General features: G+C 43.0%; 2 protein-coding genes across 2 annotated transcripts in view; both read right to left on the bottom strand.

Annotated features, from left to right (window-relative positions):
* The window catches only part of Dally (division abnormally delayed protein), a 44,029-nt gene extending 25,182 nt beyond the window's left edge, over positions 1-18,847 (bottom strand). Inside the window, exons 1-4 of the mRNA XM_071779763.1 lie at positions 17,846-18,847; positions 13,642-13,782; positions 8,383-8,959; positions 7,725-7,926 (exon numbers count right to left, since the gene is read on the bottom strand). Of these exons, the coding sequence (XP_071635864.1) occupies positions 7,725-7,926; positions 8,383-8,959; positions 13,642-13,782; positions 17,846-18,071 (1,146 nt within the window). The 5' untranslated portion in view covers positions 18,072-18,847. The remainder of the gene's footprint in view (positions 1-7,724; positions 7,927-8,382; positions 8,960-13,641; positions 13,783-17,845) is intronic.
* Positions 18,848-19,633: 786 nt separating this feature from the next.
* On the bottom strand, positions 19,634-23,382 carry Mcm7 (minichromosome maintenance 7). The gene is made up of 10 exons (XM_071779761.1): positions 23,215-23,382; positions 22,850-23,058; positions 22,513-22,679; positions 22,256-22,436; positions 21,979-22,116; positions 21,735-21,920; positions 21,437-21,650; positions 20,855-21,332; positions 20,253-20,404; positions 19,634-20,144 (listed from the first exon to the last, which is right to left on the bottom strand). The coding sequence occupies exons 1-10, from the start codon at positions 23,252-23,254 to the stop codon at positions 19,729-19,731; spliced, it is 2,181 nt and encodes a 726-aa protein (XP_071635862.1). The 5' UTR covers positions 23,255-23,382; the 3' UTR covers positions 19,634-19,728.
* Positions 23,383-25,424: the final 2,042 nt, after the last annotated feature.

Here is a 25,424-nt window from a genome sequence, read left to right as displayed (position 1 = left end):
GAACGCGACGGCGACGTCCATCGGGTGACGCATCAGACGTATCCTATGGGAATGCGCTCGATGTCGCGGCGTGATACACATCCACGGATGATGCACGAGTTGTATCTTTACGTCGCGGAAGTTATCATCAGGAGTTATGTGCGATTTCCTTATTTGTTTCCTCGCCGTTGCCGCTGTCGTAATAAACAATGGATAGATGAAGGAAGGAAATACAAACGTGACGAAAGATCGAGATAATTTTATTCTGCGACGTAACTCGTTGACTTCGCTTCTCCGCGCCGGTCGATATAATTATCCGACGACGTCGAAAGAGTTCCTCGGCTGCGGACACGCGACAGATTCCACGAGCAGTGGACGGGTCACCGTCGACGACCACGACGACTACGATCGGGTGATCGTTTGGCGACTCAAAGTTCAACCAATTTAGCCGCGGCCGGTGACGTCAGAAATAAACGCGCGTTCACCGTTCGGTTCGGCCGTTCGTGCTCGGTCTCGCGATTGAAGAAAGAGAAGAGTCCGTAACCGGCGTCGTCTGCGGCGCAGATCGCAGATAACGGCGGGTTATTCGGCCTCGCGGAGTTAGGGCACGCGGGGGTGGGTAGCCGAGCGAGGGAATCGAGTGGTAACCGAGAGCTTCGATGGGAATTCGTGCTCAACGATTTTCAGGGATAGGAAGCGATTAGCTCTGAATAAAGCCTATCATCAGAGCTGAATATACATATAGTTACATATAAATATATCAGAATTTAATGTATAGTTATATATTGCCGAGTTTTTTCCAGTCATTTATTTTTTTGCAACTGACAAGAGCCGAGTTTCGCAACGAGACGTTGCATTTAAATATGCAACACCTTGCGACGCACTTATCCGTGTCTGACGATAAGATAATAACAAGGCGAAAGAGACCATAAGCGCGGTAATAACTTGACTAATTGTATTCGCAGGACTAATTATGCGACCGTAATTTAGAGGGGGACGTTTCTAGGCGCGACTGAGCGAGCGAGCCGTCCTCCGACTCGCGCGAGGCGGAGATCTCTTCCTCGAATAAACCGCACGGGCGAGCCCGAGCCGAGCGGAGCGGAGCGGAACCGCGCGCCCGGTCCCGCAAAATGACTACGATCGATAGTATTCGATCCTCGAGCACTCGGTCGGTCGCGGCCCAACTCAAAGCGGCCCGCAAACGGCGAGGGATGCGTGGAATGCAATGGGCGCGCCGTGAGGTGGTGAGCGCCCCTGCACGCGTCTCCTCGCCACCTCCTCGTCCTCATCTCTTCCGTTTCCTTCCAGCGAATTTCGTCTCGCCGCCGTCTCTTCCCTCTTTCCCTCTCTCTCCTTCTTTCTGTCCTTCTCTTTTCCCTTCTGAAATCTCGGCTTTTAAGCGCCTACTCTTCGCTAAAGATTTCAATAAATCGCACTATATTAATTTTTCCGCATATCTCTCCCATAATTCCAACTTTCGATTTCGTAACGAAACAAATGTAACATTTTTCAATAATTTCAAGGTAAGGGGAAGGGATACTTGTCTCTGCACAGGATTTCGCGAAAACAGGTCGGCCTGAATGGGACGTCGTTCGTCGCGACGAATAAATACGCGCGTATATACGTACAAATTACGCGCGGCGCATAATAAGCTACGAGGCGGCGTAACGCGGCGGGAATAAGCGGACGGTAAGGAAAAAGAAGCAGCAGAAGAAGAAGTAGTAGTTCTTCAAGCCTGGGACGTTGGTCCGCGGAAAAATTGTCGTCGATGCGTTGGCGCTCGCTCTCGCCTGCTCGGCCGACGCGGCGCGGCGCGGTCACATGGCAACAGCGAGATCTCTCGCTCTGCATTCCTCTCGCCCTCTCGCGATCGGTGGTCTTCCTCCTTCGACTATTCCATATTCCGTCTCGCTCCCTCCCGATTCATCCGAGCCGACGAGATTCAACGCGCCGCGCCGGTGAGGAAGAGAGAAACGGCGGATCGAAAGAGGAAGGGACGAACGCAACGAGCGAGCGAAGAAACGCACGGAAGGGACTCGCTCGGAAGAGGAGAGAAAGAGAAAAAGAGACGGAGAAAAGGAAAGGAGGAGATTAAGAGGCAGAGAGAAGGAGAGAGACGGAAGATGTGCACAAGGTTCCTTCAGGTACGATGGGTTCGCTCGAATTCCCTTTTAGGAAGACTGCTCCTACTCCTCTCATTCCGATGATCTTTCAGAGATGTATTCTCGTTACCGCGCAGTTATCCAGTTTGATGGCTTAACCCTTGATAGCTTTATCTCTTATTGCTAATAAGTTCAGGAAGACTTTTATCGATGGGATCTTTTATTGGTGGGATTCCCTAAGACCTTATTTTCTTCCTTGCAATTTTATTCTTCTCTCGCAAACCTTCGCTGGAGGTGCGTAAGAAGTGAATTCATATATAGGATTCTCGTAAATATAACCTTGTCGTATAAGAATTGTTTCCTTGTGTTTCATAGTCGTTGAATTGTTTTGCAACGCAAGATTACCGTGCTTTATGAGGAAATTCCCTCGTGCAATATGGAAAATACAAGAATGACGCATCTAACAATACGACGAGCGTTATGAAATTTTTTATATTTTCCAAACTGCGTTCAGCGGAAACGTATCTTTCTCTCACTCGCATCTGGCGAGGCTCTCCTCGTTCAACTGTCAAAGAGGGTACACGCGTCATAAGCGAATCAATAGCCGTCAGGGATGGAAAAATGAAGTGTTTCATACAAATCGCTGCGATTTCCGAGACCCAATGACTACGTAATCACTTCAAGGAAACGGTGGTCGAAAGCGATACCATCTAATACCGCCCGCGGAAATAAAATCGTGACATCAGCCAATCGATTTCTCAGAATGTATTCCGATCACAATGGTACCTTAACTATAAATCTTATGAAACGATTCATATTCATGCGCGCGGACCTGCCAGATCGCTATCGGGGATTTTCTTCATATCGATGGCCGCTCGTGGAAAATCGATTACGTGCTATGCGTTGTCTCGAGATTTTAACCGAGATCTAAAGATAGACTTGTTGTATCGTGCAACATCCGAACGTTCGCGGAAACGAAATAGATATTTCCTGACGATGTCGAAACGACAACGAGACGTTCCAAGTTTTCGAAGCATCCGTGAGTTCCTCGTAAATCTTTTCGCGCGATGCGAAAGATAGTTATGTTATTATTATTTCGCTCCAAGGAAACTCTCGAGTATCCCTGCAGATCGAACTGGAGAGATTCGGGAGAACTCACGCGATCGAAGATCTCGTCGACGAGACTCGACCAGTTCTCGCTAGATCTCTCAAGGCGAGACGGCTCTTCTGCGGAGCTCTAGTTTCGCCAAACTCGACGGAGACGAGCACCGAGCGAGGTACCGAGGAGACGAGCGGGGGAACCGAGGGGATCAAGGGGAGGAAGTCACGCGTTCGTCGTGCGTATTCGCGGCCGGTTGTAGCACGCAATTATCCGAAGTAGGCACCGAAAATACCAATGGAGGAATGGGTCATTGATTCCTCGCCCGGCACCGTGCCAATGCCTCTCTTCCACTTCCTTCATCTCCTTCATCCTCCTCTTCTTCGTCATTTCCCCAACTCCCCTTCCCTCCCCACCCTTCCCCTCCCTCCCCCTGTCCCTCGCCGCCCTGTCCTCCTCCGCGGTTCTGCGGTGTGCACGCGTTGTTCCTCGTCGCCGGATGATTATATCGACCGCGTAGGAGGCTGGGCCGAAGCCAGAGAAACTGTGACTCTCCGGTATACGTGCGGTATATCTATCTCTAGGGAGGGGGCGGAAAAAAGAAGGAGAGAAAGAGAAAGAGAGAATGTCATCAGGCGGAAGGGACGAGAATGGAGGAATTCTCTCTACCGTGATTTCTGCGCCAGGACGGACGTTTATCGCTAAAGTTACACGTATACGTATGGATGTACGCGTGTCATCGATATCGAATCGCCGCCGCCGCGCGCGGCGTAACGTCTGGCGAGAGATCGCCAAGAACCTGTCCTCAACGTCGGATTACCGACACGAATGGGCATGAAAACGTATCACCGGGGATCAGCGTGAATTTTGCTCGACGATAATACATATATCTTCCGCTAGAATAAAGTTCTCAGCGTTCCTTCGCGAATAATTCGCCGAGACACGCATCACAGATAATCGTTACGGCGACAGAAACAATTTTTATTGAAAAGGATAATTTATCTCTTTCGTCACACTTTGGATTAATATAATTTTTACTCGTTTATCATTATCATTTATCATCACGTGACATGACAAATGGATCATGTCATAACTCTAATATCATATTAGATAATATTTATGATTTTTATTAAAAAGTATCGTGTTGAAATAATTATCATTTAAAATTTTAAAGTTAATTATATCGCTGCATAATTTAACCAAACAAATTGCATCGCATCGGTTCATCATTGCGTCGTGGATGCACAGAAGAGTAGAGAGAATGAGATAGGAGGACAGGATGCACAGTCCAGATAAAATTAAAACGTATAAAATTAATGTTGGAAAGCTGTTACTTCAGACTGACATTTATCCCAATATCAGGTTTCATCGGGGACGAAATTATCCGATATGACATGTCGGGAATATCCACATTCGGACCGACCTAACACACACTCCAAGGCCCGATTAAGCGATTGAACCCGATAACATGTAAATACGTTTGCCCAAATTACACGGTAATCCGTCCATCGCGAATCTAGGTCAAACTTGGGCAACCATGCGCGAGCCAAATCGAAACTCAAACGATTTACAATGGTGTAAGGGATTTGTCGTCGTAAAGTATCCTCGACCGAGATTATTATTCATGACACGCGAAATTACAGAAAAATTGTTAAATGTATTGTAACACGCGAGTCGCGCGCGTGGAATAACATTTATCCGCAAGATACATCCTCTCTTTATATTTATCTCCCGTGTTAAATTTTAATTTTTTAAATTTTAAAGGAAGGTAGATATATACGACGATATATCTACGAGTATCGAGGATTCTCGAATTAAGTGTTTCTTGAAAAAGCCAATCCAGTCGCGTTCGAGATCCCGAATGTCGTTGTATCGCGCAAAACGTGGGTGTGGGAAAGAGGATACAACGATGAATAACGACAAGAGATTAATTCTGTTTGAACGGACTCCGTGAGAGAGAGAAAGAGAGCGAAAGGAAGGTATGCGAAACGAGAATGCCTCCTTTTTCGCGTTCGCCCAATTATGGAAGCGCTCGAGCGACATTGTAAGAAGGATCCCGGGCGCTACCGTGAATAAAGGACGTGCATTTCTTTCCAAGGACTTGGCCCGTGAACGTCGATCCTGAGGACATTCACCCGTGTTCTCATCATTCTAGACAAATAGAGAATTTTGAAAGAATGTTTCTTCTCAAACAATTTGCACGAATAGCGCGATACTTGAAAATAATTTGCATGTATTTTAATGAGTTGCTCTTAAAGAAAGAGTGTTTCTTCAAGATCCTTATTTTTCAAGGAAAAAGAAAGAACGTTCGATAGCATGAATAGAATCGTATAAATTTATAAGATGTATCATAATTCTGTAAGTTAAAGATGCATAAAAATCTATTATTATCATATGTCACGCACTGCTATTTTATACCAATGACTGGAATAAAGAGTTCTCTGAAGAAAAGTCCATTTAAAAAAGGAGTGACGTATGCAATTTTGGAATAAAACTGTCCTAAAAATAAATGGTTCCAAGACTCAAGTTTAACTATAACGAATTCATTATTAATTAGAAGAATTTCTATACACTTTTAATTTCAGCAAACAGCCGGTATGCAAAATTTGGCAACATTTGTTATTTCTGCATAAAATTCGACAACTGTCGTTGCCATCGAGGCGAGTAGTAAGGTACTTCCCTTTCCTTCTCTTTCTCACATATCACAGTTTTATTTTATTATGTTATTAAAAAAAATGATTCTAAAAGAGATTTGACATTTAAAGAAAGATTTTAATTTTATCTCAAGCTGTACTTTCTGTTCGAAGCTCTGTTTTCCATCCACTCTGATTTGCGAAGGCAACGAGATCTCTCTCGTGGAATCGGCAAGAAGATTACAACGTGTCCCCGGGATTTTTCGTTAATCCCTCTTTGGCCACTCTCTCGCGCCTTGGAATTCCCGTGCTAATCCGGGGCGGTATAACGTGACTTTCGTCCAACTTCTCTCCTGATAGAGAAGCCAGAAGGAAGGTGAGGGCGAGAGGGAGTATCCGTCGGTCGGGAGGAATAAGTTAAACGCCTTCGTGTATATAGGGGCAGCGCGGGGCGCCGCGCGGGATGAATAATAATGAGGGACATCCAGGGGTGCGGGGGAACACCTTGTCGGGCGTCTTTTCGTAAAAAGGCCGTTAAGGTGCTACCTTAACGATCCCCTGGGCCCCACGCCGCCGTCCCCAGAAGAGATGGGGGGGGGGAAGAAGGGGGAGGATCGGTAGGGCCTGCACGTGGAATGCAGACACGTAATGCTCGCAGAATGCGCCCGGGCCGCCGACCGCCGGGAATTATTAGTGGATTCGTGAGAGAGATCCCCTGAATGCAACGGGTCGGAGCAGGTCTATACGCGCAGCATCGGCCGTATATATACACACACACACGCACGGGGGGGCGCACAGGCACGAACAGGTACGAAGCGGGGACCTGCCGCCGGGTCCCACGAGGGCCCTGGACCCCCCCTCTCCTCCCCCTTCTGACCCTCCCGATTCGGGCCGTGCAAACCTTTGTTCGCGATTCGACGAGTCCGAAATCGATGCAGGATAAGACTCGCGCGATTAGAAAGGATACTCGGTATATTCCCCCGAAGGATATGACTAAGCGAGAGATTTGGTTGGCCACGACGAATCGAAGGAAAAATTCGATGCGCTTGATCCGGATTTATCTTTGCTTAAAACGCAAGGAGTCGCGGAATTGTCGGTTAGTTAAGACGAAATGAGGTAATCGGGGACGATTGGCGACCGCGAATCGATTTCGATGGCACGGGAAGGAAGAACCGCAGAGACGACGAGCGAGGAATCTGGCTTCTAAACGAAACGAACCGGGGGGGATCGATTCTGTCGTCGCGGCGCGGCGCGGCGCGGCGCAGCGTGGCCGCCCGTGTGAGAAACTTTTAATTGCGTTCCGCGCGCGAGCGAAGCGGGCCCATTTCGTCGGGACTCGGGGTCGAGAACCGGAACGAAGGGACGAGAAGTCGTGGTGTAGGTAGAGGGAAGGTAAGGCGGGGGAGGAGGAAAACGAGGGGGACGACTGCGAAAGAGGGCGGCGAAGCGAACGGCGCGCGAGCGGAGTGCATAACTTATGCGTGTTCGCCGAACGAAGAATTGTCTCGAGGAGGGCAATACGGGGAACAAGCTGGCGCGCGCCGCGTGGAAGACGAATGTGAAAAGCGTCGGGAAAAAGAGGGTAACGACTAAGGCAAACCGACCTGGCTCGCGAAAGGTGTATTTACGTATGTGCGCGCGCGCGTGTATTTTGCGTACGTCAAATGCGTGCTGAGAAATATCAAATATATTGTATATTACTTGGGTGAATCTCGATTAACGGTAAAGTTTATCGTTAAATTTTGCGTGTGCACATATGTTTCAAAAATTTCAACGCGTCGCTTCCCCGCGATCCTCGCGAAGACATAATTAGCGATGACGTAATTAGCAGATCTATTAGCGCTCCGATATCGGCCACGGCGCCGGCGTCGAGACGCAAAATCGTTAAAAGGCTCCTTCGATCTCACTCACCTTCTCCTCGAGCCGCGGACCGTCCTCCATCGCGTGCATGATGGCATCCGAAATGCGGGAGTCCAACTCCCTGACGGCGAACCTGACGTTCAGACCGTGGTAATCGGTATTGCTGCTCACCGCCGCGACGAGCCTCTCGACCGTCTCCACGTAACCGGACCACGCGAGATCCAGTTCGGATGCCGGCTCCGTCAGGCAGCCTCTGCAACGTTTATTTGCATTTTCTCTCTCGTGGTCTCTCACAACTCGCGAATTAAGGCCGCCGGTCGCGAGTCACCGTATCGGATTATTATGCTAGTCCAATAATTATAAATCGCTCCGTAATAATTTCCCTGTAACACGGATAATTATGCTCAAAATCTCACGTGGGAAACAGCAATCTCCCGATCCGAGATAATTGTAGATAATTATAATAATTATCAATTCGGTCGCTTAATCATCCATCGGGGAGAGGCGATATTACAAGCCTCATTACTCGGTCATGCACAGTTTACCGCGCGTAACGGTCGGTATTTCCCGTATCGTTGCGCCTACCGGAAAAGCGGATTTGTTATACGCCGATAAGATTTTAACACCTCCTTCCCATCCCCTATTAACAATAGGCCCCACGCATTCCGACAATTCCTAGGACTATTCTTATAAACTGGCCGTCACTCACCTCACCACGTTCGTGCAGAATCCGTTGCAGGGTTTTATATCATCTGCAATTCCCATGCATTTGGGACAATAGGTCATCCTAAGCAGAGCATCGTAGCAGGCCTCCTGTTGCGGACTGCTGCTGTCGGTGGCAAATAGCACGTTGTCGGTCTTGTCGAGGACAGTTTTGCCGAGTGTTAACGCCTGCACCAGAATCCTGGTGGCCTCCAAGCTCTTGCCGATCTTCTTAAATATATCCTGGGGCGTGTCGCCGAACGGCTGTATCTCGTCGATCCTCTCGTACAGGCAGGACTTGAACTTGTCGGTGAAATCCTGTCGATCCCCATGCGGATTAATGGCATAATGGTAAGCGATCGGGAAGAGCCGCGTGAAGAACTCGTTGATGCGCTCCTGCAGCGTCTCGCGCGTCAACGGCTGCTGCAAATTGTCCGGGGTGTTGGCGGGCGACACGTAGTCCATCATCGCCTGGTAGAGCCCTCGGATCGATGATCTGCTCTGCACCGCCATCGAGCGGTACACGTGGTCGAACATGATCAGGGTCTTGTTCTCCGACCTCCGCAGCAACACGATCACCGTCTCTGCACAGATGGCAGAAAGCGCTCTCTTTAATATTTTACAAGCGCGATTTAACGCCTGAAAAATCTCCGTCCATTTGCCGCAACTCGATGTCGAGGTTCGCGTAATCCTCGAATCGGAGACCGGAAAAGTATTGGAAGCTCGACATTTTTGGAACTCTCGAGGAGATTTCTCCGTCGTCGAGTGTTCAATATATATATATATATCATTTCTAGATAAGATGTAAGTCAAAAAGGAAAGGTGTGTTTTATTCTATCTAAGAAATGAAAGAGAAAAATGTGTTCTATTCAAATAGAGAAAACATTTCTAAGAACCTTAAGGTGATAAAATAACAAAGCAGCGTCTTTGTATTCCTATTCATTGTAAGAGAAGATTAGACGGTAACAATAGCGGAGATTAACTTTTAACATTCTTTTCGCGCGAATGCCATTTTTCGGTCCGAAAAAAAAAACGCAGATAAAACGTATATTGTTTAGTGGAAAAATATTTTCTCTTTTGAAAACTCGTCTTTGGTTAGGTCCGTTTTGTTTGTATTGACAAAGTTAAGAAACTTGAAATACCTGAGGAAAAGATTATACTAAAATATCAAAAGAAAAAATTGCTCGGGATCAAAAGAATAAAGATAGTCATCCCCGATACAAGCTTGTATATATACGCGTCAGCGGTTTAGCCGACCCTGTTCCCTTTTCCTCCGTTAGTTCTTCTAATCTAACTCGATCAAATAATTCCTCATGCAAATCCACCCACTTGAGATTTCGTGAGTGGAACGAGAAGAAGAGCGCCGTGCTCGTGACGGACTGAGAAAGAACGCGGTCGCACTTACCTAATCCGTGCGAACGCGTAAAACGAAGAAGACGGACGATAAGTGCTCCTCGATTCCCGCTTTGGTTTCAAGTGGCCTCGGCCAAGAATCTATGCGCGGCCTAGGGACGTGCATCTTGCGGCTCTAATGATATTATCAAGAGAAGTGGCGATCGGCCAGGGACAAGAAGGTCCGCCGATTATATCTCTTTCGATAATATCGATTATTGGGATTAAAGCAGATGTGTATATATAAGCGTCACGCGTGTAAACGTTAAAAATATGTGATATCAAAAATGCATTATGTTTAATAATGCACAATAAATTGCAGCTAAATCAATTACGTAAGTATAGATATACGGTTGTATAAAAATGTATATTTATGTATTAATTAAAAATATATTTATTATATATCATGATTACATAATACAATATATGAGGTAGACAACCATGAGATTTCGAAAATTCCATCGGCGGCCTCGATGCATAACCGAGCGAGGGCCATTTCGAAATGCTGCCGTTTCTCTTGAAAATATGGTTCTCTCTCCTCGCGAAACATCACGCACGATACTGAAATTGGACTCACCGAGAATATATACCGGTTCCGATATCTGATTTGCGACATTGCGCTCCAGAATTATGCTGCGCGAACGAAAGTCGTATCCGCGTTTCCCACCGGGATCGCAACGGAGCGGAGAGTAATTTATTTTTAAATGGATATGTCTTGCGCGGTTGTGAGGCGACTAAAATTAACGACAAATAAAAATACGCGTTGCGATATCCCGCAGCCGTCGTCTTTCGTCGTTTCTCTCCTTCCCTCTTTCTTTCTCTCTCTCTCTCTTTCTCTTTCGATAGGGCAACAGACATTTACTTTCCTCCTGTGAAACATTATTTGTCGAGCCGGATCATACCCAAGTTAATTCAGACTTCAAAGGCGGTATCGCGTGCGACTACTCGGATTTGTTTTCCTTCAATTACCAAGATTCCATCGAATGGACAGAAATAAAATCGGCAATGGCCTCGCGTGTACGTCCTTTTAGGAAATTACATCGATCCTATTCAAACAAGCGTAAAAATCGAAGCATTCCTTCGAACCCAAGTTTTTCTTTATTGATAAGACAGATACGAAGATCTCTTCTCTCGAGATACCACACAATGTTAGTAATGGTATAACATTTAAAGGACAAATACAAATTTAATTTTTATAAAGAATGTAAAAAATATATATTTAATATATTAGAAATTTTGATGGATTATATAATAGTTTAGATTTTTAGATAGATTAATAATATCCGAAAAGTTCCTTGGAAGTTTCTTTTAAGTAAAAAAGTATCATACAATTTATATATGTGAAGCGTAATACAGAAATGCATTAATTTTAAACAATTTTATCCACGATAGACGCAGATCTTCAAAATAATTCATTAAAAAGTTATCAAGAAATTCTCAAATGTAGAAACGAATCTCGTAAATTTAGATATATTTTTCGTATCAGGACAGCGCTTAAATTTACGCAATTGCACACTGTTAAATATTAAAAGATGAAACTTAAATCAATACCTTGAGTTAAATAATATTTTGTTACTTTTAACTACCATGTGTGTCGAAATATATTATTTAAACTCCATTAATTTAGTTAAGTTTACATTGTTTTAATTAAATTAACGACATATTGAGTAGAAGCAGTGGCGACTTATAGGAATAGTTAAAAATTATACTCAAATTGAGTATAATTTGACACTACGAATTTAATAGTGTATACATCGCACAATCAATTTCTAATACAAAAAAAAATAAAAAGTTGCCAGTAAAACGGCAACAAACTGCATATATTTATTAACCAAAGAAGTGGACCATCCTTTATTACTCTATTGCTATTCAAAAAACTTAAAAATATGATAAATTTGTTAAAGCAGGCTAACTGCGATTCGCGAAGGATCGGTTTCCGCGCGGCCCATCACGAAAAACATATCGACGCACTCGTCGTCCGCGAGGATACAAACATTTGCAGGCGTAGAGAAAAGAGAGAAAGAGAGAGAGAGGGAGGAAACACGTTTTTCGCGGTATCGAAAATAGCAGAAAGCGGAGGCTGCGCTTGAATTCTAGACGCCGCGTTACCGAGGCAACGACACGCGCTTCGCGAACACGCCGCCTCCGCCTCGCGTTTCCGCGCACGCTCCGCCGCCTATCATCCTCTGTCTTACCTCGTTTTCCGTTCCTGCCCGAGCGCGCGCGCGCGCGCGCGTACCGGTTAGCGCGTATCCTCGCGTATAAATACCGAACTGACGACGTAATCGCGATGACTAAAGGAAGCCGTACGGCCGAATCGCTCGATGTTGAAATTCGGTCCCGCGAGGTCGAAAAAAATGTTTCTCTGAAAGTCGAAAAGCGGAGAGCCGGAGAGAGATGAAATCATCGTCCCGTTTGTCCCGGGGTGAAATAAAGGCAACGCAACGATCTGTCATCGCGCAATGGGAATAAAATGATACGCGGCAAATTGAAAGTAATAAAGCGGGTAATGTAGAACGATGAAGATGAATCACTATTGACATCGCGCGTTAATTTCTCGTATGCAAATTCCGCTCGCGGCTCGAGATGAGGAGTGACATGTTTGGGCGGCCGATCTTACGCGCGAGGTCGACGCGGGAATTAAGGAGATAGATCGGCCGAGCGACAGGGAGGAAAGGGAGGTATAAGAATCGAGGAGAGAAGGGATAGCGCGGTTCGCTTTCTTGTCCCCGTATAAGGCGGCACGCCGGAGAGCAACTCCGATTCTTCACCTTCGAGGGAGTCCCGCGGAGTCTTCGAGAATGAGAGAAAGAGAGAGAAAGAGCCGGAGCTCTCGAAATCGTCCACGATAATTATCGAGGCTTTCAGGGTGCAGGAATCGCGGATACGATGAAAGCCGATAGAGGCATCTTTTCAGGGAGAGAAGTCGTCCCTTCCTCCCTTTTGTCGAACTTTTGCCGATACACCGGCCAGGAATCTCCATAAATCAAAGCTGAAGGGCTAGCGAAGAGCGCTGAAAACCCTGTTATTCTAATGACAAAACACCGGAAACGAAGAATAAACCGCTGGCCACTCTATATCGACGTTCCAGGGTGTCTTTACGGGCAGGACAGAAAACTGAGAATTTTATATATACTTCGGAGGATACACTCGACACGGTTATTGACACGGTAGTGCTCTTCTTTCCTCCTCGAAGTAATTTAATTATTTAGTAACTGCGGACCTCGTGCCCTTTCTTCGAAAGAAATTCAAAACGTAAATTTGTTCGCTACACATAGAGTCCAAAAATAGGTATATTCATTTACCGCCAAGATTGGAAGCACTTTACTTTACTTGAAAGTCTTTACTTAAATCTTTCGTGGAGTTGAAAATTTGCGTTATTAATTTTTAATTTGTTTTCGCTGTCGACTACACATTATATTATAATGCGATATCAAATCCAAGAGTCATCAAGTCGCCTGATATTTCGTAAAAAAGTTGAAACTATTCTTTATAAGCATCATGTTAAAAATTGATTCCACGTGTCTTTTATTTTATCAAGTTGGTTCTAATTAAATTACTCATTAAATCGTCTTTAAGGGAGAGATTTAATTATCTAGTAGATAAGTTAAGGTAAACAAGGTCACAAATAAAATAATTTAATGGACCTTCCAACGACGAGAATTAATAGACATCAGTGAAAATAGGAGGATAAAAAATAAAGTGTTTTTATCAAATAAGCATTTTCACAAGTAACCCAGTGCAACTGAGTACGTTAGTAAAGATTTGTATTAAGCGAGATATTAAGCATACGTTTACTCGTCTAAAGTCTTAAGTATTCAGTCAGGCGGCGAACGCGTTAGAATGCAGTTCTAAAAGGTGGAGTATAGCCTACCTCTGAGAGCGTCGGCGGTGGTGGCGAGGAGGCCTTGTAGACTTCTACTGTGATGATGGATCAGATCGTGGAACTCCACCCGGGCTTGTTGCTTCAGACGCTCCTCCATCTCTTCGCCGCAGCACTTGCCACCGCATCTCGCTGAAAAGGAGAAATATTTCGCTTTATTATCGCGCAACGTCACCCATTAAAGTTGCGTACTTCCCCCTTACGGGCTCCCCCTTTTTGCTCAGCCGAAGTTAAATCGAATTGGGGGCACCGAGGGGGGGCCCCTCTCCCGAGAGTCCCGCGTTTAAATTGCGTTAAACTCTGGCGTAAGCTCGTGATATAAGAGTTCGGTGATCTGACCTGTATTCGCGGAAAATCACGGTCCACTGAAAAAGACCTCCCGCCCCCCCCTCCCGATGTAAATGAAATCTGAATCGCGGAATCTCTGTAATCCGACCGAACGGTAATTCTATTATACCGAATTGTTTTATCACGCACAGGGAATTTTATTTTAAAATCGAATTAATCGGGCTTTTCATCTTTCCACGCGCGCAATTTCACGTTCGTATATATCTCGTACGGATATCCGGTGTATCGGGTATTAACTGCGCGTTATTTACAATTCCGCATTGGCATTTTCCGAAAGGGACATCGATACTCAAATGGCACTCTGCGAATCGGCACTTAATATTTCCAGAATTTCCGATATAGTCAGTGGAATAATGTGATGCGAACAATTCTAAAAGTCCTCCCATGTTTGAAAAATAATTTCAGCGAATATAAACAGAATAAGAATCGAGAGGTGCCAATCTCGAGAATTACCAATGACCATAATATTAATCGCAATTAATTTGAGCCACGGTAATTAAGGACGCGAGAATGCTCATGCGGGATTATTCAGAATTTTCGCGAAAATGCCAGAAATTTACCGAAAGGTAGCTTTCCAACGCGTGGGAAACTTGGAGAACAAAATCCACGGCGAAATCCAAATAGCTGCTCCAATTCAGCGCTCGCTACATTTGCATATTAAATACTACGAGCTTGCCCATATAGCGCGTTATACATTAATATTCGCGTAAGGCAATATTAACGCTTCCGCGCTGATAATTTTGACCGGGATCAGAAAATACGCGGCGCGGCGCGGCGCGGCGCGGCGTCGCGAACGATCGAAATCCCGCGGTGACGTGCATTCCTCTTTGCCTGCGAGCGAACCGGTTTCGCGACCGAACGCCGCCGCGTCGAATTTAAAAATATACGGGTACACAGCGCGAAATAAAAGTACGAATGAATATAGAAATCGGTAATTAAATGCAGAGACGAGTGTAAAAATAGAAGAAAAGACAAGTATAGGTGAAACGTAAGCGAATATAGAAGTAAATGTAAAAGTTCCGGCGAGCAGATTGGTCGGTTAGCGATTGTTAAATTAAATTGATTTGGAATATTTGGAATGTATATTAGAAATAAAAAAAATTTAATGGAGAGAGCAGACGGGGTTCAGTCGGGCAACAAGGCTAACACGAGTCAACTCACAAATGAACGTGACAAAGAAAAGAGAAAAAGATAGAGATATACATATATATAACGTGTGTGGACGTTGATCTACATATAATTGTATATATACATATATAATTACTTATGGAGACCGTTGATTTTCCCTCTGGGAAGCAAAACGTTACCTTCGGATTCGAGATTCGTAATAACTCTCCCCTCTTATTTTTAGGCCGTTAAAAATAAGACGTTTCATAAACGACCAACTCGCGAGATTGATGGAAAAAGAAGCGCGCGTTATGCAATGCGGCGCGTTGCGTTGGAGTCGCGTTAGCCAATAGGATTAATTCCGATGTTCCGAGAAGCATCATAAATTACGCGATCAACAACAAGGAAGCGGACGGGGGACACGATGAAAAATCGTTGGAAAAAAGAGAGGCGAGCTCGCGAGCGACACGAGGCGACGTCGCGAACGATTTTACGGATCGATTTTTGACACTGGAAGATCGTTGTGCCTTGTGCCGCGCGTCAAACTTCCCTCTTGCCAAATCTCCGCCTTCCTCGGAGTCAGTTCACGCGGAATCGACATGCCGGCGATCTCGGCGGATCCTCACATTCAAATTTATTCGAAGTATCCGAATTCAATTACGTAAATATTTGCAATCTCAATTCCGCGTAGAGCTTTTATAATAAATTCTGTATGAAATCCCGCACCTAAAGGGGCGGGGGAGAAATCAAATCTACCGACGAAACTTGTGGTCGCAGTATATATCTCGGCAAGTATCGAGTTCACTTCATCGAATTCCGCGGAATAAAACGAAAATATTTTTCACGCAAAATTCTACGATTCTGTTTCATGGTATATTTGATAACTGCGATAATTTTTCAGATTAATTTACTACGGCATTTTTCAAATTAGTTTCGCGTAATTAGCGAAGCAAAATGCCCGTTTATTCAACAACGAGTATATATAGCACCTGCCAATCTCTCGATCCCGCGAAAATTCGCGAACTCGCGCATTTAAGAGGAAGAATAGGATAATTTGCATGCGAAACGCGTGATGCAAATTTATGCACGCAGAAATCATACCTTCCAACGTGAAATATCGATCGCGACTGTATACTGAATATGTGAGAACAACATTAATATTAATGATATCAAACATCGAATATTAATTGCGCGTAACATCAACAGTTTTGATAATCCCTTAAAATAGTCGGTGGGTATTATTGATATTAATATGACAGTGCGTTAATGTCGGGAACTATTAATGTCAGTGGTAATACAAGTACTACTGATAATTACTGCCCAATTAATGGAAATTACTGCTCGAAGTCGTCGCGAGCGAGCTGTTAAAAATATTCTAACTTGAAGCGAACGTCGACTTTCAAGACAAATTCAATAATCCCAACACCGAGAAAAGAAATTACATATATCTTTGACGAGCGAGACTCGCGGTGAACTTTCGTTTCATAAAAAAATCAATTGACCGATATGCTCTAAATTCGGCTGTGAACGTCGACGGTCCTAATCACCAGCGGACCTGACGTCGATAATGGGAGGGGTGTTTCGGAAAAATTATCTTAACTTAACTTTTATTCCAGAATGTGGTGAAACTTCTATTTCTGTTTTAACGTTTAATGCATTTCTTTCCTAGCTTATTGAAACAGATTCAGCAGAAGTGATTTTCTTATTTCCAAAAAAGTGTTCTAATACTAAAGCAACTCTCCATAGGATCCGCCAGTCCTAATTATCGTAGATATATATTTATTTATTATGTTACATTCATATGTCAATATATACGATATAAAATTATCGTACACACTTATTTATTATATTATATCTATTTATACACCAGTACACTGAAAAAAAAAATACTTAGATCCAAGAAAATATTTTTTCACATAGTACCAATGGCTTATTTACTTAATATATAATCACATATTTATTTAGAGAATTAGATATCTTTACTTAAATTAAGTAAAAATAATAATTTATTTAAATTAAGTAAAAATATCTAACTCTAAATAAATATGTGATTATATTAAGTAAATAAGCCATTGGTACTATGTAAAAAAATATTTTCTTGGATCTAAGTATTTTTTTTTTTTTTCAGTGTATGTACGATGTAAAGTTACCTAAATATATATAAATATAATAACATTAAAATTGCTCGAATTATCCTATACATAAATTATCCTAATTAAAAGTACTCTCTTTATCTCGTTTAATCAATTTTGAACATTCGCTCGAATGCGGTCGTCTCGTCTCTCGGAGAGGCTTCTGCCTCTTTTCCTTCTTTTCCATTTTCTCAGCGCTACGCTCTGGAGAGTCAGTGTCTGACAGAAACGTCAGAATCACCTGATTTTGACGTTACTGCCCGACAGTATACGCTAAAATCAGGTGATTCTGACGTTTCTGTCAGACGCTGACTCCCAAGAGCGTTACGTTCGTCCGCGTGCGCGCAAAGACGATTCTCCCCCGACGGTTGCATTTGATACACAGTGAGTTAATCACATTCGTAGCCGATTAAAGTAACAATCAAGTAGGAAATGTACTAATAATGTAAATAGGAAATGTACCAATATACCAATAATGAATCTTTCGTGCCTGATAATATTATTCGCGTGAAAATTTATGTACAGAGAATTAATCTATAAAGAAAAGCGCTCTTTCTTTCGTCAAATAAACAGCAAATAACGAACTGTGCGAAAGATGGTCCACTTACTCTTCGGGGAGTCCGCGGCGGCCGGCGCGAGCGTGATGTTCTTGGAGTCGAAGAACGACCTGACCAGCTCGCAGTCGGCGGCGGGCTCGGTGCCGTTGGACGTCGTCTTCAGGCGATGCGATCTCGCGTGCGCGATCGAGCACACGCAGTGGCACCAGACGAGGATCGCGAGCAGGAGCGAGGACGCGGGGAACCCGCGAAAGGCGGCTCGCGGGGTTATTTTCATTTTCGGCAAAATGGCCCCGGGTGACGAGACAAACGGCGAGAGAAAGAGAGAGAAATATAGAGGGAAACCCGCGAGGGAAATCCGTACGCGGGACCGGAGGACGTTTCGCGAGAAAAAAGATCTCACACTCGGTGAAGATCGTTTCTCTCTTCCGCTTATCGCTATAGCGCCTTCGCGATCCGTATTCCTGTGTCTTCTCCTCCTCCTCCTCCTCTTCTTCTTCTTCTTGTTTTACTGATTCGTTCCTGGCGGAGTCATCCACCGTATCGGAACGCGGTGATCGTTTGCCGAACGGCGGACGCGCCGTCAGACGGCACGACGACGGCGACGAAAACGAGCGGCGGCGGTGCTGCGAGCACTCGGGGCATGCGGCGCGAACATTTGGTGCGTTCGTAGAGGAGGAAGACGAGGAAGAGAAGGAAAAAGGAAGAGACGGGAAGAGAGGAGAGGAGAGAAGAATAAGGGAGAGAGAGGGAGAGAGAAAGAGAGGAGAGGTCAGAGACGGCGATCAGCGACGCGTCCAGGCGATCACGTACATCCAGCGGTGCTCCCGGCACATGCACGCTCGGCCACTCGGCTCGTATCACAGCATGAAACGCACATATGTATTTTTACGTGTGCGGGCGAGCGTGTGCGTATGTGTCACGTGCGAGAACGCATACACGCCACCGTACCCTACGTACAAGTTACACCGCGAACGCGAACGCGAGATGGGAGCGAGGCGGACGCGCGTCGATGCACCCCCCACGAGCGACACGATGCGACTGAAGCGCCTGGCTGATTCTCAATTCTGATATGCCTATTGCCCATTGCCCTCCCCGATTCCCGATATTCGAACGGGCTCGCCAGGTAGCGCGCGAAGCGCTGCGCCCTCTACAGTCGATACCGCGAAGCTACATTAATTTTGAAAAAGTTTCTTACGGTTGGTATTTATGTGCGGTCGATAAAGAAGATTTCTTTCCCTCCGCGAATGCTAATTGTTGACTATATCTTGAATGTAATATAATAATTTGATGTATATAGTTACAACTTGATACTTATTGTTAAAAACTTTGATTATTGTTAACAAGCAAAAGATTTCTGTATATTCATATGTATATGTATATATGGATTTTAGATTATATACATATGTGTGTTTATATATTCTTTATATACATATGTATATTTTGTAATTTTTTAAATATAAAACCTGCATTAATAATGCAACATACTTGTCTTATTTTTTTATCTATGTTCATATTCTCGTACACTAAACTAACAAAAGTTCTGAGTATCGTAATTCCTAGTATTTCAAGTTTGAGGATTTTAATGCTGAAATCACGAAAATAAAAAATTATAAGGAGAATATAATAGGTGAGAAGGTTATATTATCTAAAATTTCAAGAAATTCAAAAAATTTTTGAAATTTTAAGTTTGAGATTGTCAACCGCGCAAACCTAAATTCTCGAAAATCAACAAAGTAATTAAGTTAATTTCATTAAATTGATTCTTAGGCGGAACGCTTTCACACAATTGCATAATATAATTTATTATTTAATGTCATTATAAAATCAATTATAAAATAAATAAATATTGATGAATCTTTTATTGTAAAAATGCCTTCCAAGGTATAAAAAATGTTAGTTTCTGCAGTAGATATTGTCTTCAAAGCTAAAAATTAAATAAAAGTAATTAATCTTCTGGTTTGATTGACCTGCCATACGTTCAACGCTTCGTATTCCTCGATGCATCTATATACTGGATCAGGTTTGAATCCCTTGCTCGTACATCGCTCCAGAATATCTGACACTTTGACAGTTTTCTTATCGCCAGCGAGCTCGCGTATTAATTGGAAGATTCTGTTAGTCGGATTCTGTTGCGCGTTGTTGGTGCGTTGTTCGGAGTAATTGATCGAATGTTTGGACATCTCTACTAATCTGTTTGCTTCTGCTATGTCGTCCTTATCAACCACGTTCGATAACCGCAATCGTGCTAATGCCGTCGACAATCGGAGGATAGCCAATAGATTACGAGCGGAAGTGAATGTCTTGTCGTGGCTGTTACGCGCTTCTTTCCGCATTTCCACATAAGAGTCTGCAAAAAAATAATATTATATATATCTGCCAAATAAATATTTTATATTTTATGACATGTATTAAGACATAATATTTAAAATATAATATGACTTGTATATATACGTACCCACAATATATTCCGTTAATTCTTCTGATACAACAGGTTCTTTCGTTTTACACAGATTTATGTATTTTCTTATCAATTGCATATCTATAGCTTCCGTCTCTGTCGGAGGTTGTGAGCAATGTTGATGAACATACGTGATATGTTGCGCGAGTCTACGAAAGAATACTTGTATTCATTATCAGCATACAAATATAAAATTAAAAACAATTTTTATTTAGATATAGAACTGAAAGAACGGTGGTTAATATAAAAAATAATATGCGAATATTGCGAATATCATTCTAAGGGCCGATTGTTCCAACCTATTGGTAAGCTACCTAATGGTTAAATCATATGTTTATCTTTGCCCAATGTAAAGGATAAACAAAGGCATACATATGATTTAACTATTAGGTAGTTTAGCAACAGGCTGAAACAACCAGCCCTTAGGCCCGATTGTTCCAACCTGTTGGTAAACTAACTAATAATTAAATCATATATATGTCTTTGTTCATCCTTTACATTAGACAAAGATAGACATATGATTTAACTATTAGGTAGTTTAGCAACAGGCTGAAACAACCAGCCCTTAGGCTCGATTTTGTGTGTTATAAAATACTTACTTAAGATCATTACTCCGATCTGCGCGATCTTGAATAAGCCACAATAAGTCAAATCGTGACAGCAGGGCGGCGGGCAATTGAATATTCTGCTCGACCGTTCTCTGCGGATTATATCTGCCGTATGCCGGATTGGCGGCGGCTAATATAGAGACTCTGGCATTCAAACGGGCCATTATACCAGCTTTGGCGATAGATATGGTCTGTTGCTCCATCACTTCGTGAATCGCCGTTCTGTCCGCGTCTGCCATTTTATCAAATTCATCGATGCAACACACCCCCTGATCCGCCAATACTAAAGCTCCACCTTCCAGCACCATTTGGCCCGTTAAAGGATCCTTCATGATAGCAGCGGTCAAACCCACGCCAGACGATCCTCGTCCTGTGGTGTACTGCGATCTTGGGGCCAATCGCGTAATGTAGGATAATAATTGCGACTTGGCCACACCGGGATCTCCCATCAAACAAATATTGATATTGCCTAAAAGCAATAGAGTTATCTTAATATGCTTATCGGTATTTTAATGATATATTTAAGTAGAGATACATAAATGCTAAATTCTTAAATCATGAAGACATCTTTACCTCGAATTTTGATATCGCCTCTTTTCTTGTCCGTTCCCCCAACGAGAAGCAGAAGCAACGCCTTCTTTACATCTTCAAGTCCATAAATTTCAGGAGCTAAGGAACAAGCCAACTTGTTGTAAAAATCATCCTGCATCAGTAAACTGAGTTCTTCATCGGTCAATTCTGCATTGCTCTCGTCTATGGTATTCACATTATTCAGACATATCACTTTCTGAAATCAAACGGGAAATAAACTTTGCGTAAGTAAAAAACTAAGACAATTTTATAATCGTAGAATCGATTTATTTATTCTTACATGTGCATCCAAGTAAGTTTCACTGGACAGCGCAGGTCCTGCTCTAGCATGAAAACCCGTTTTCAAGAAAGGTAGAAACACACCGGTTATGATGACGTGATCCCCGGGCAGGCAAGTTCTCGTAGTTTCGCCACGACAGAAGATGGTCAATGATCGTGGTATGTGACCGACCGGAACCTGCTCGCTCTGTAAAATACAAACGTCAGTAATTCAAGAAAGAATACTTAAATATTTGCGAACTTACATGTTCTTGCAATTTTATTTCTTGAAATTTGACGAACTTTGAGCCCTTTGTCTGCAGATACAACCTGCCACCGGATTTATTTACACGGCATCCGTCGCTCGGGCATGTTCGTATTGGCATGAAGCTCATGGAATGTACCTATAATAATTATGCAACATAAAAAAGGTCTTTTTTTAAACATGGCAAAAATTATAAAATACATATTTAAATTATATTATTTAATTATAAACTATAACTGGACATATAAAAACTCGAGAAGAAATATCAGCTTTCTTACCGGCTGGCTCACTTCCGAACCACACTCGTCGCACGTATACGTCGCCACAACTATCATCGGCTTTACTTCAGTTGCTTTAGTAACAATACCTCTAACTGTCACCAACTTCCCAATCTTGTCCGCCTTGATATCTCTCACTGAATATGCCTTCGCATCAGAGAAATCTTTAAAGTAGACTTCACTAAAAGATAGATATTTTTGTGAGTCTGGAGTACTTCTACGTAACAAATATCGGAATGTAAATTAAGTTTCCTTACAAGCGGCGCATCAACTCAGGAGCATAATTAGTTTTGAGAGCACTTTGAGGTCCACCTGGAGCCCTGTTACGTGCTTCCAATAATAATCGATGCTCCGTGTACACGTCCAATGGATCTTTAGGCAGAACAACCCCTTCCTTGAAGTCAGGCAGCATCTCTTGAACTAGCTACATTAAAAAATTCATATTTAATTGATTTTTGCATGCAGCTATGAAACAAACTTATACATTTAGCAACAATTTGACATTCAAATTTATGCAGTTATGTCTACATGACAAATGTAAATTTTTCTTGTATTAAATCTTCAGTATTTGGAATAATTTTTATGTAAACATACATTCAGGACTAAATTAGTATATCGTCGTGTATTATTAACAATAGACATGGCTAATTCGTCGTCAAACGACAGCACATCATCCAGATCGATCTCGAAGCTGATTTGTTCTCTGTGTGCTATCTTGGTAAGCATCTGTCTATATTTGAAGGTTTTATCTCCTGACTTATCGTCGATCGCCACGAATTCCAGGAAGAAGGTCTTTATTTGTTCTAAAGTATAAATATTCGTAAAATTTATTAATTTAATAGATTAATATTGTTCTTCGAAAAAGAACAGACGGATTGTCAAAATTAATTGATGTCAAGCCGGTTATATAAACAATCACTTCTCAATTGAAGTAACTGCAAGAACGTAAAAGATCTTACCCTTGTCTTTGGTGTAATCCCTTGCTATTTTATTCGCCATTTTTCAAGAGATTTCAGTAAACGCAACCTTGCTTGAAATTCGTCTCGTTAAATGTTCTTTTCTCCCCCACGTCCCAACACGAATGTCACGGATATTGCGGTTATAAATAACGTTTACCGCGTCTTCGCGCGCAAATTAAAAGCATAGGTTATAAAACACATTGATGAGAAGCTCTAGCTAGAGAAATATAAAGTCCCTATATAAGAGTTTGGCCACTGAGGCTATATATAGGCTAAACCTAGAAAGTTGAGGAGAATAATCGACTATTGTTGTGATTGGTCAATTCTTACGACTCACGACTTTACGACTTGCATTGTAGACCTAGCATAAAGCCCGATGTCCACGATGCAAGAACTGTGTCCAAGTTTCGATTTAAAGCCCGGTGTCCACGATGCTAGAACTGTGTCCAAGTTTCGGTTTAAGCCAATGAAACTGCTACTTTTCTGTAAGAACTGCAAGTTGATTGGCTTAAAATCGAAACTTGGACACAGTTCTTGCATCGTGGACACCGGGCTTTAGCCAATCAACTTGCAGCTCTTACAGAAAAGTAGCAGTTTCATTGGCTTAAACCGAAACTTGGACACAGTTCTCGCATCGTGGACACCGGGCTTTACACTTTTATTGCCGTACAATAATCGATAAATTTTTAACGCGCACTTTATCAATTTTAGCTGTCCAAGATGATAAGTGAAATACAGTCAGAAGTTGTAAATTCACCACAGAAGTATTGATCCCGTTTAAATGAGATTGAAAAACAACACGAGTTAAAAGTAAAAGAACGTAATGAAGTGCAGACCGCTATTCAGAATAAGAAACAGTTTATAAAATAAATCGGAGAGAAATCAAATGCTGGGTCTACAATGCGAGTCGCAAAGTCGTGAGTCGCAAGAATTGACTAATCACAGTCAAATTTGAGGAGAATAATCGACTGTGATTGGTCAATTCTTGCGACTCACGACTTTATGACTCGCATTGTAGACCCAGCAAAAGTTTGTCAAAAAAATAACGGGCGATTTTCGATGGCAATGAGATATCTTGAGTACGGTGAAGTTTGTTCATGGACAGCTTCATGATGATCGAACGTGCCTGCAAGAGAGTTTAAAGAAGAAAAAAGGATTAATACAACAAAGTATATAACGTTGAAAATAAATGTCAACATAACACGTCCGTTTTCTTCGTCGATTTCAATGGATTATTATTTGTGTGCGATTTAGTTAAAGCGAAATTACCTTTGGCCTCTCAAACTTCGAAATACTTAAAGAAATGAATGGTAACAGCTTCTTAAGTTATCTGCGCCTTGAAAATACACGAAATCCTCCGTCACTCCTCGATCACGACGTGATCACGACGTCTCGCCGGTCTCGCTTCCGTAAAGCCCGGTGTCCACGATGCAAGAACTGTGTCCAAGTTTCGATTTAAACCAATAAACTTGCAGTTCTTACAGAAAAATAGCAGTTTCATTGGCTTAAACCAAAACTTGGACAGTTCTTGCATCGTGGACACCGGGCTTAACAATGGGGGCTTTCCAGCAAGTAACACAAGTCGACACAAGTGTCGTTTTGTCTTTGTTACTCATTGCCAAAAAAGAAAGATAGAACGACGTTTGTGTCGACTTGTGTCGCTTGCTGGAAAGCTCCCAATAATAATAGAGATCCTACAGTGTAAAGCTGGCCACACACACTTTCAGTAGAACGTGACAGTAAGATTTCGACCAATCGCGTTACTCGATTCGGGAACGTACGGCCGAATCGAGTAACACGATTGGTCGAAATCCTACTGTTAAGCCCGGTGTCCACGATGCAAGAACTGTGTCCAAGTTTCGATTTAAGCCAATCAACTTGCAGCTCTTACAGAAAAGTAGCAGTTTCATTGGCTCAAACCGAAACTTGGACACAGTTCTTGCATCGTGGACACCGGGCGGGCATTACTGTTACGAAAAAGTGTGTGTCCGGAGCCTAATACCCGATCTACAATAGCTGTAGTAAGCCTCAAGATGTAAGAAATTGACCAATCACAGTCGATCATTCTCCTCACATTCGCCAGTAATTGGTCAATTTCTTACGACTTGAGGCTTACTACAGCTTACTATAGCTATTGTAGATCGGGCATAATATGGTCGTATACACAGGGCGCGAAACTCACGTGGTGGGGGTATGCCTCTTACAACGAC

Source organism: Temnothorax longispinosus, chromosome 5 (genome assembly GCF_030848805.1).
Source record: "Temnothorax longispinosus isolate EJ_2023e chromosome 5, Tlon_JGU_v1, whole genome shotgun sequence".
Lineage (NCBI taxonomy): Eukaryota > Metazoa > Arthropoda > Insecta > Hymenoptera > Formicidae > Temnothorax > Temnothorax longispinosus.
The sequence above is the reverse complement of the archived record's forward strand: the minus strand, read 5'-3'. Positions and strand labels throughout refer to the sequence as shown.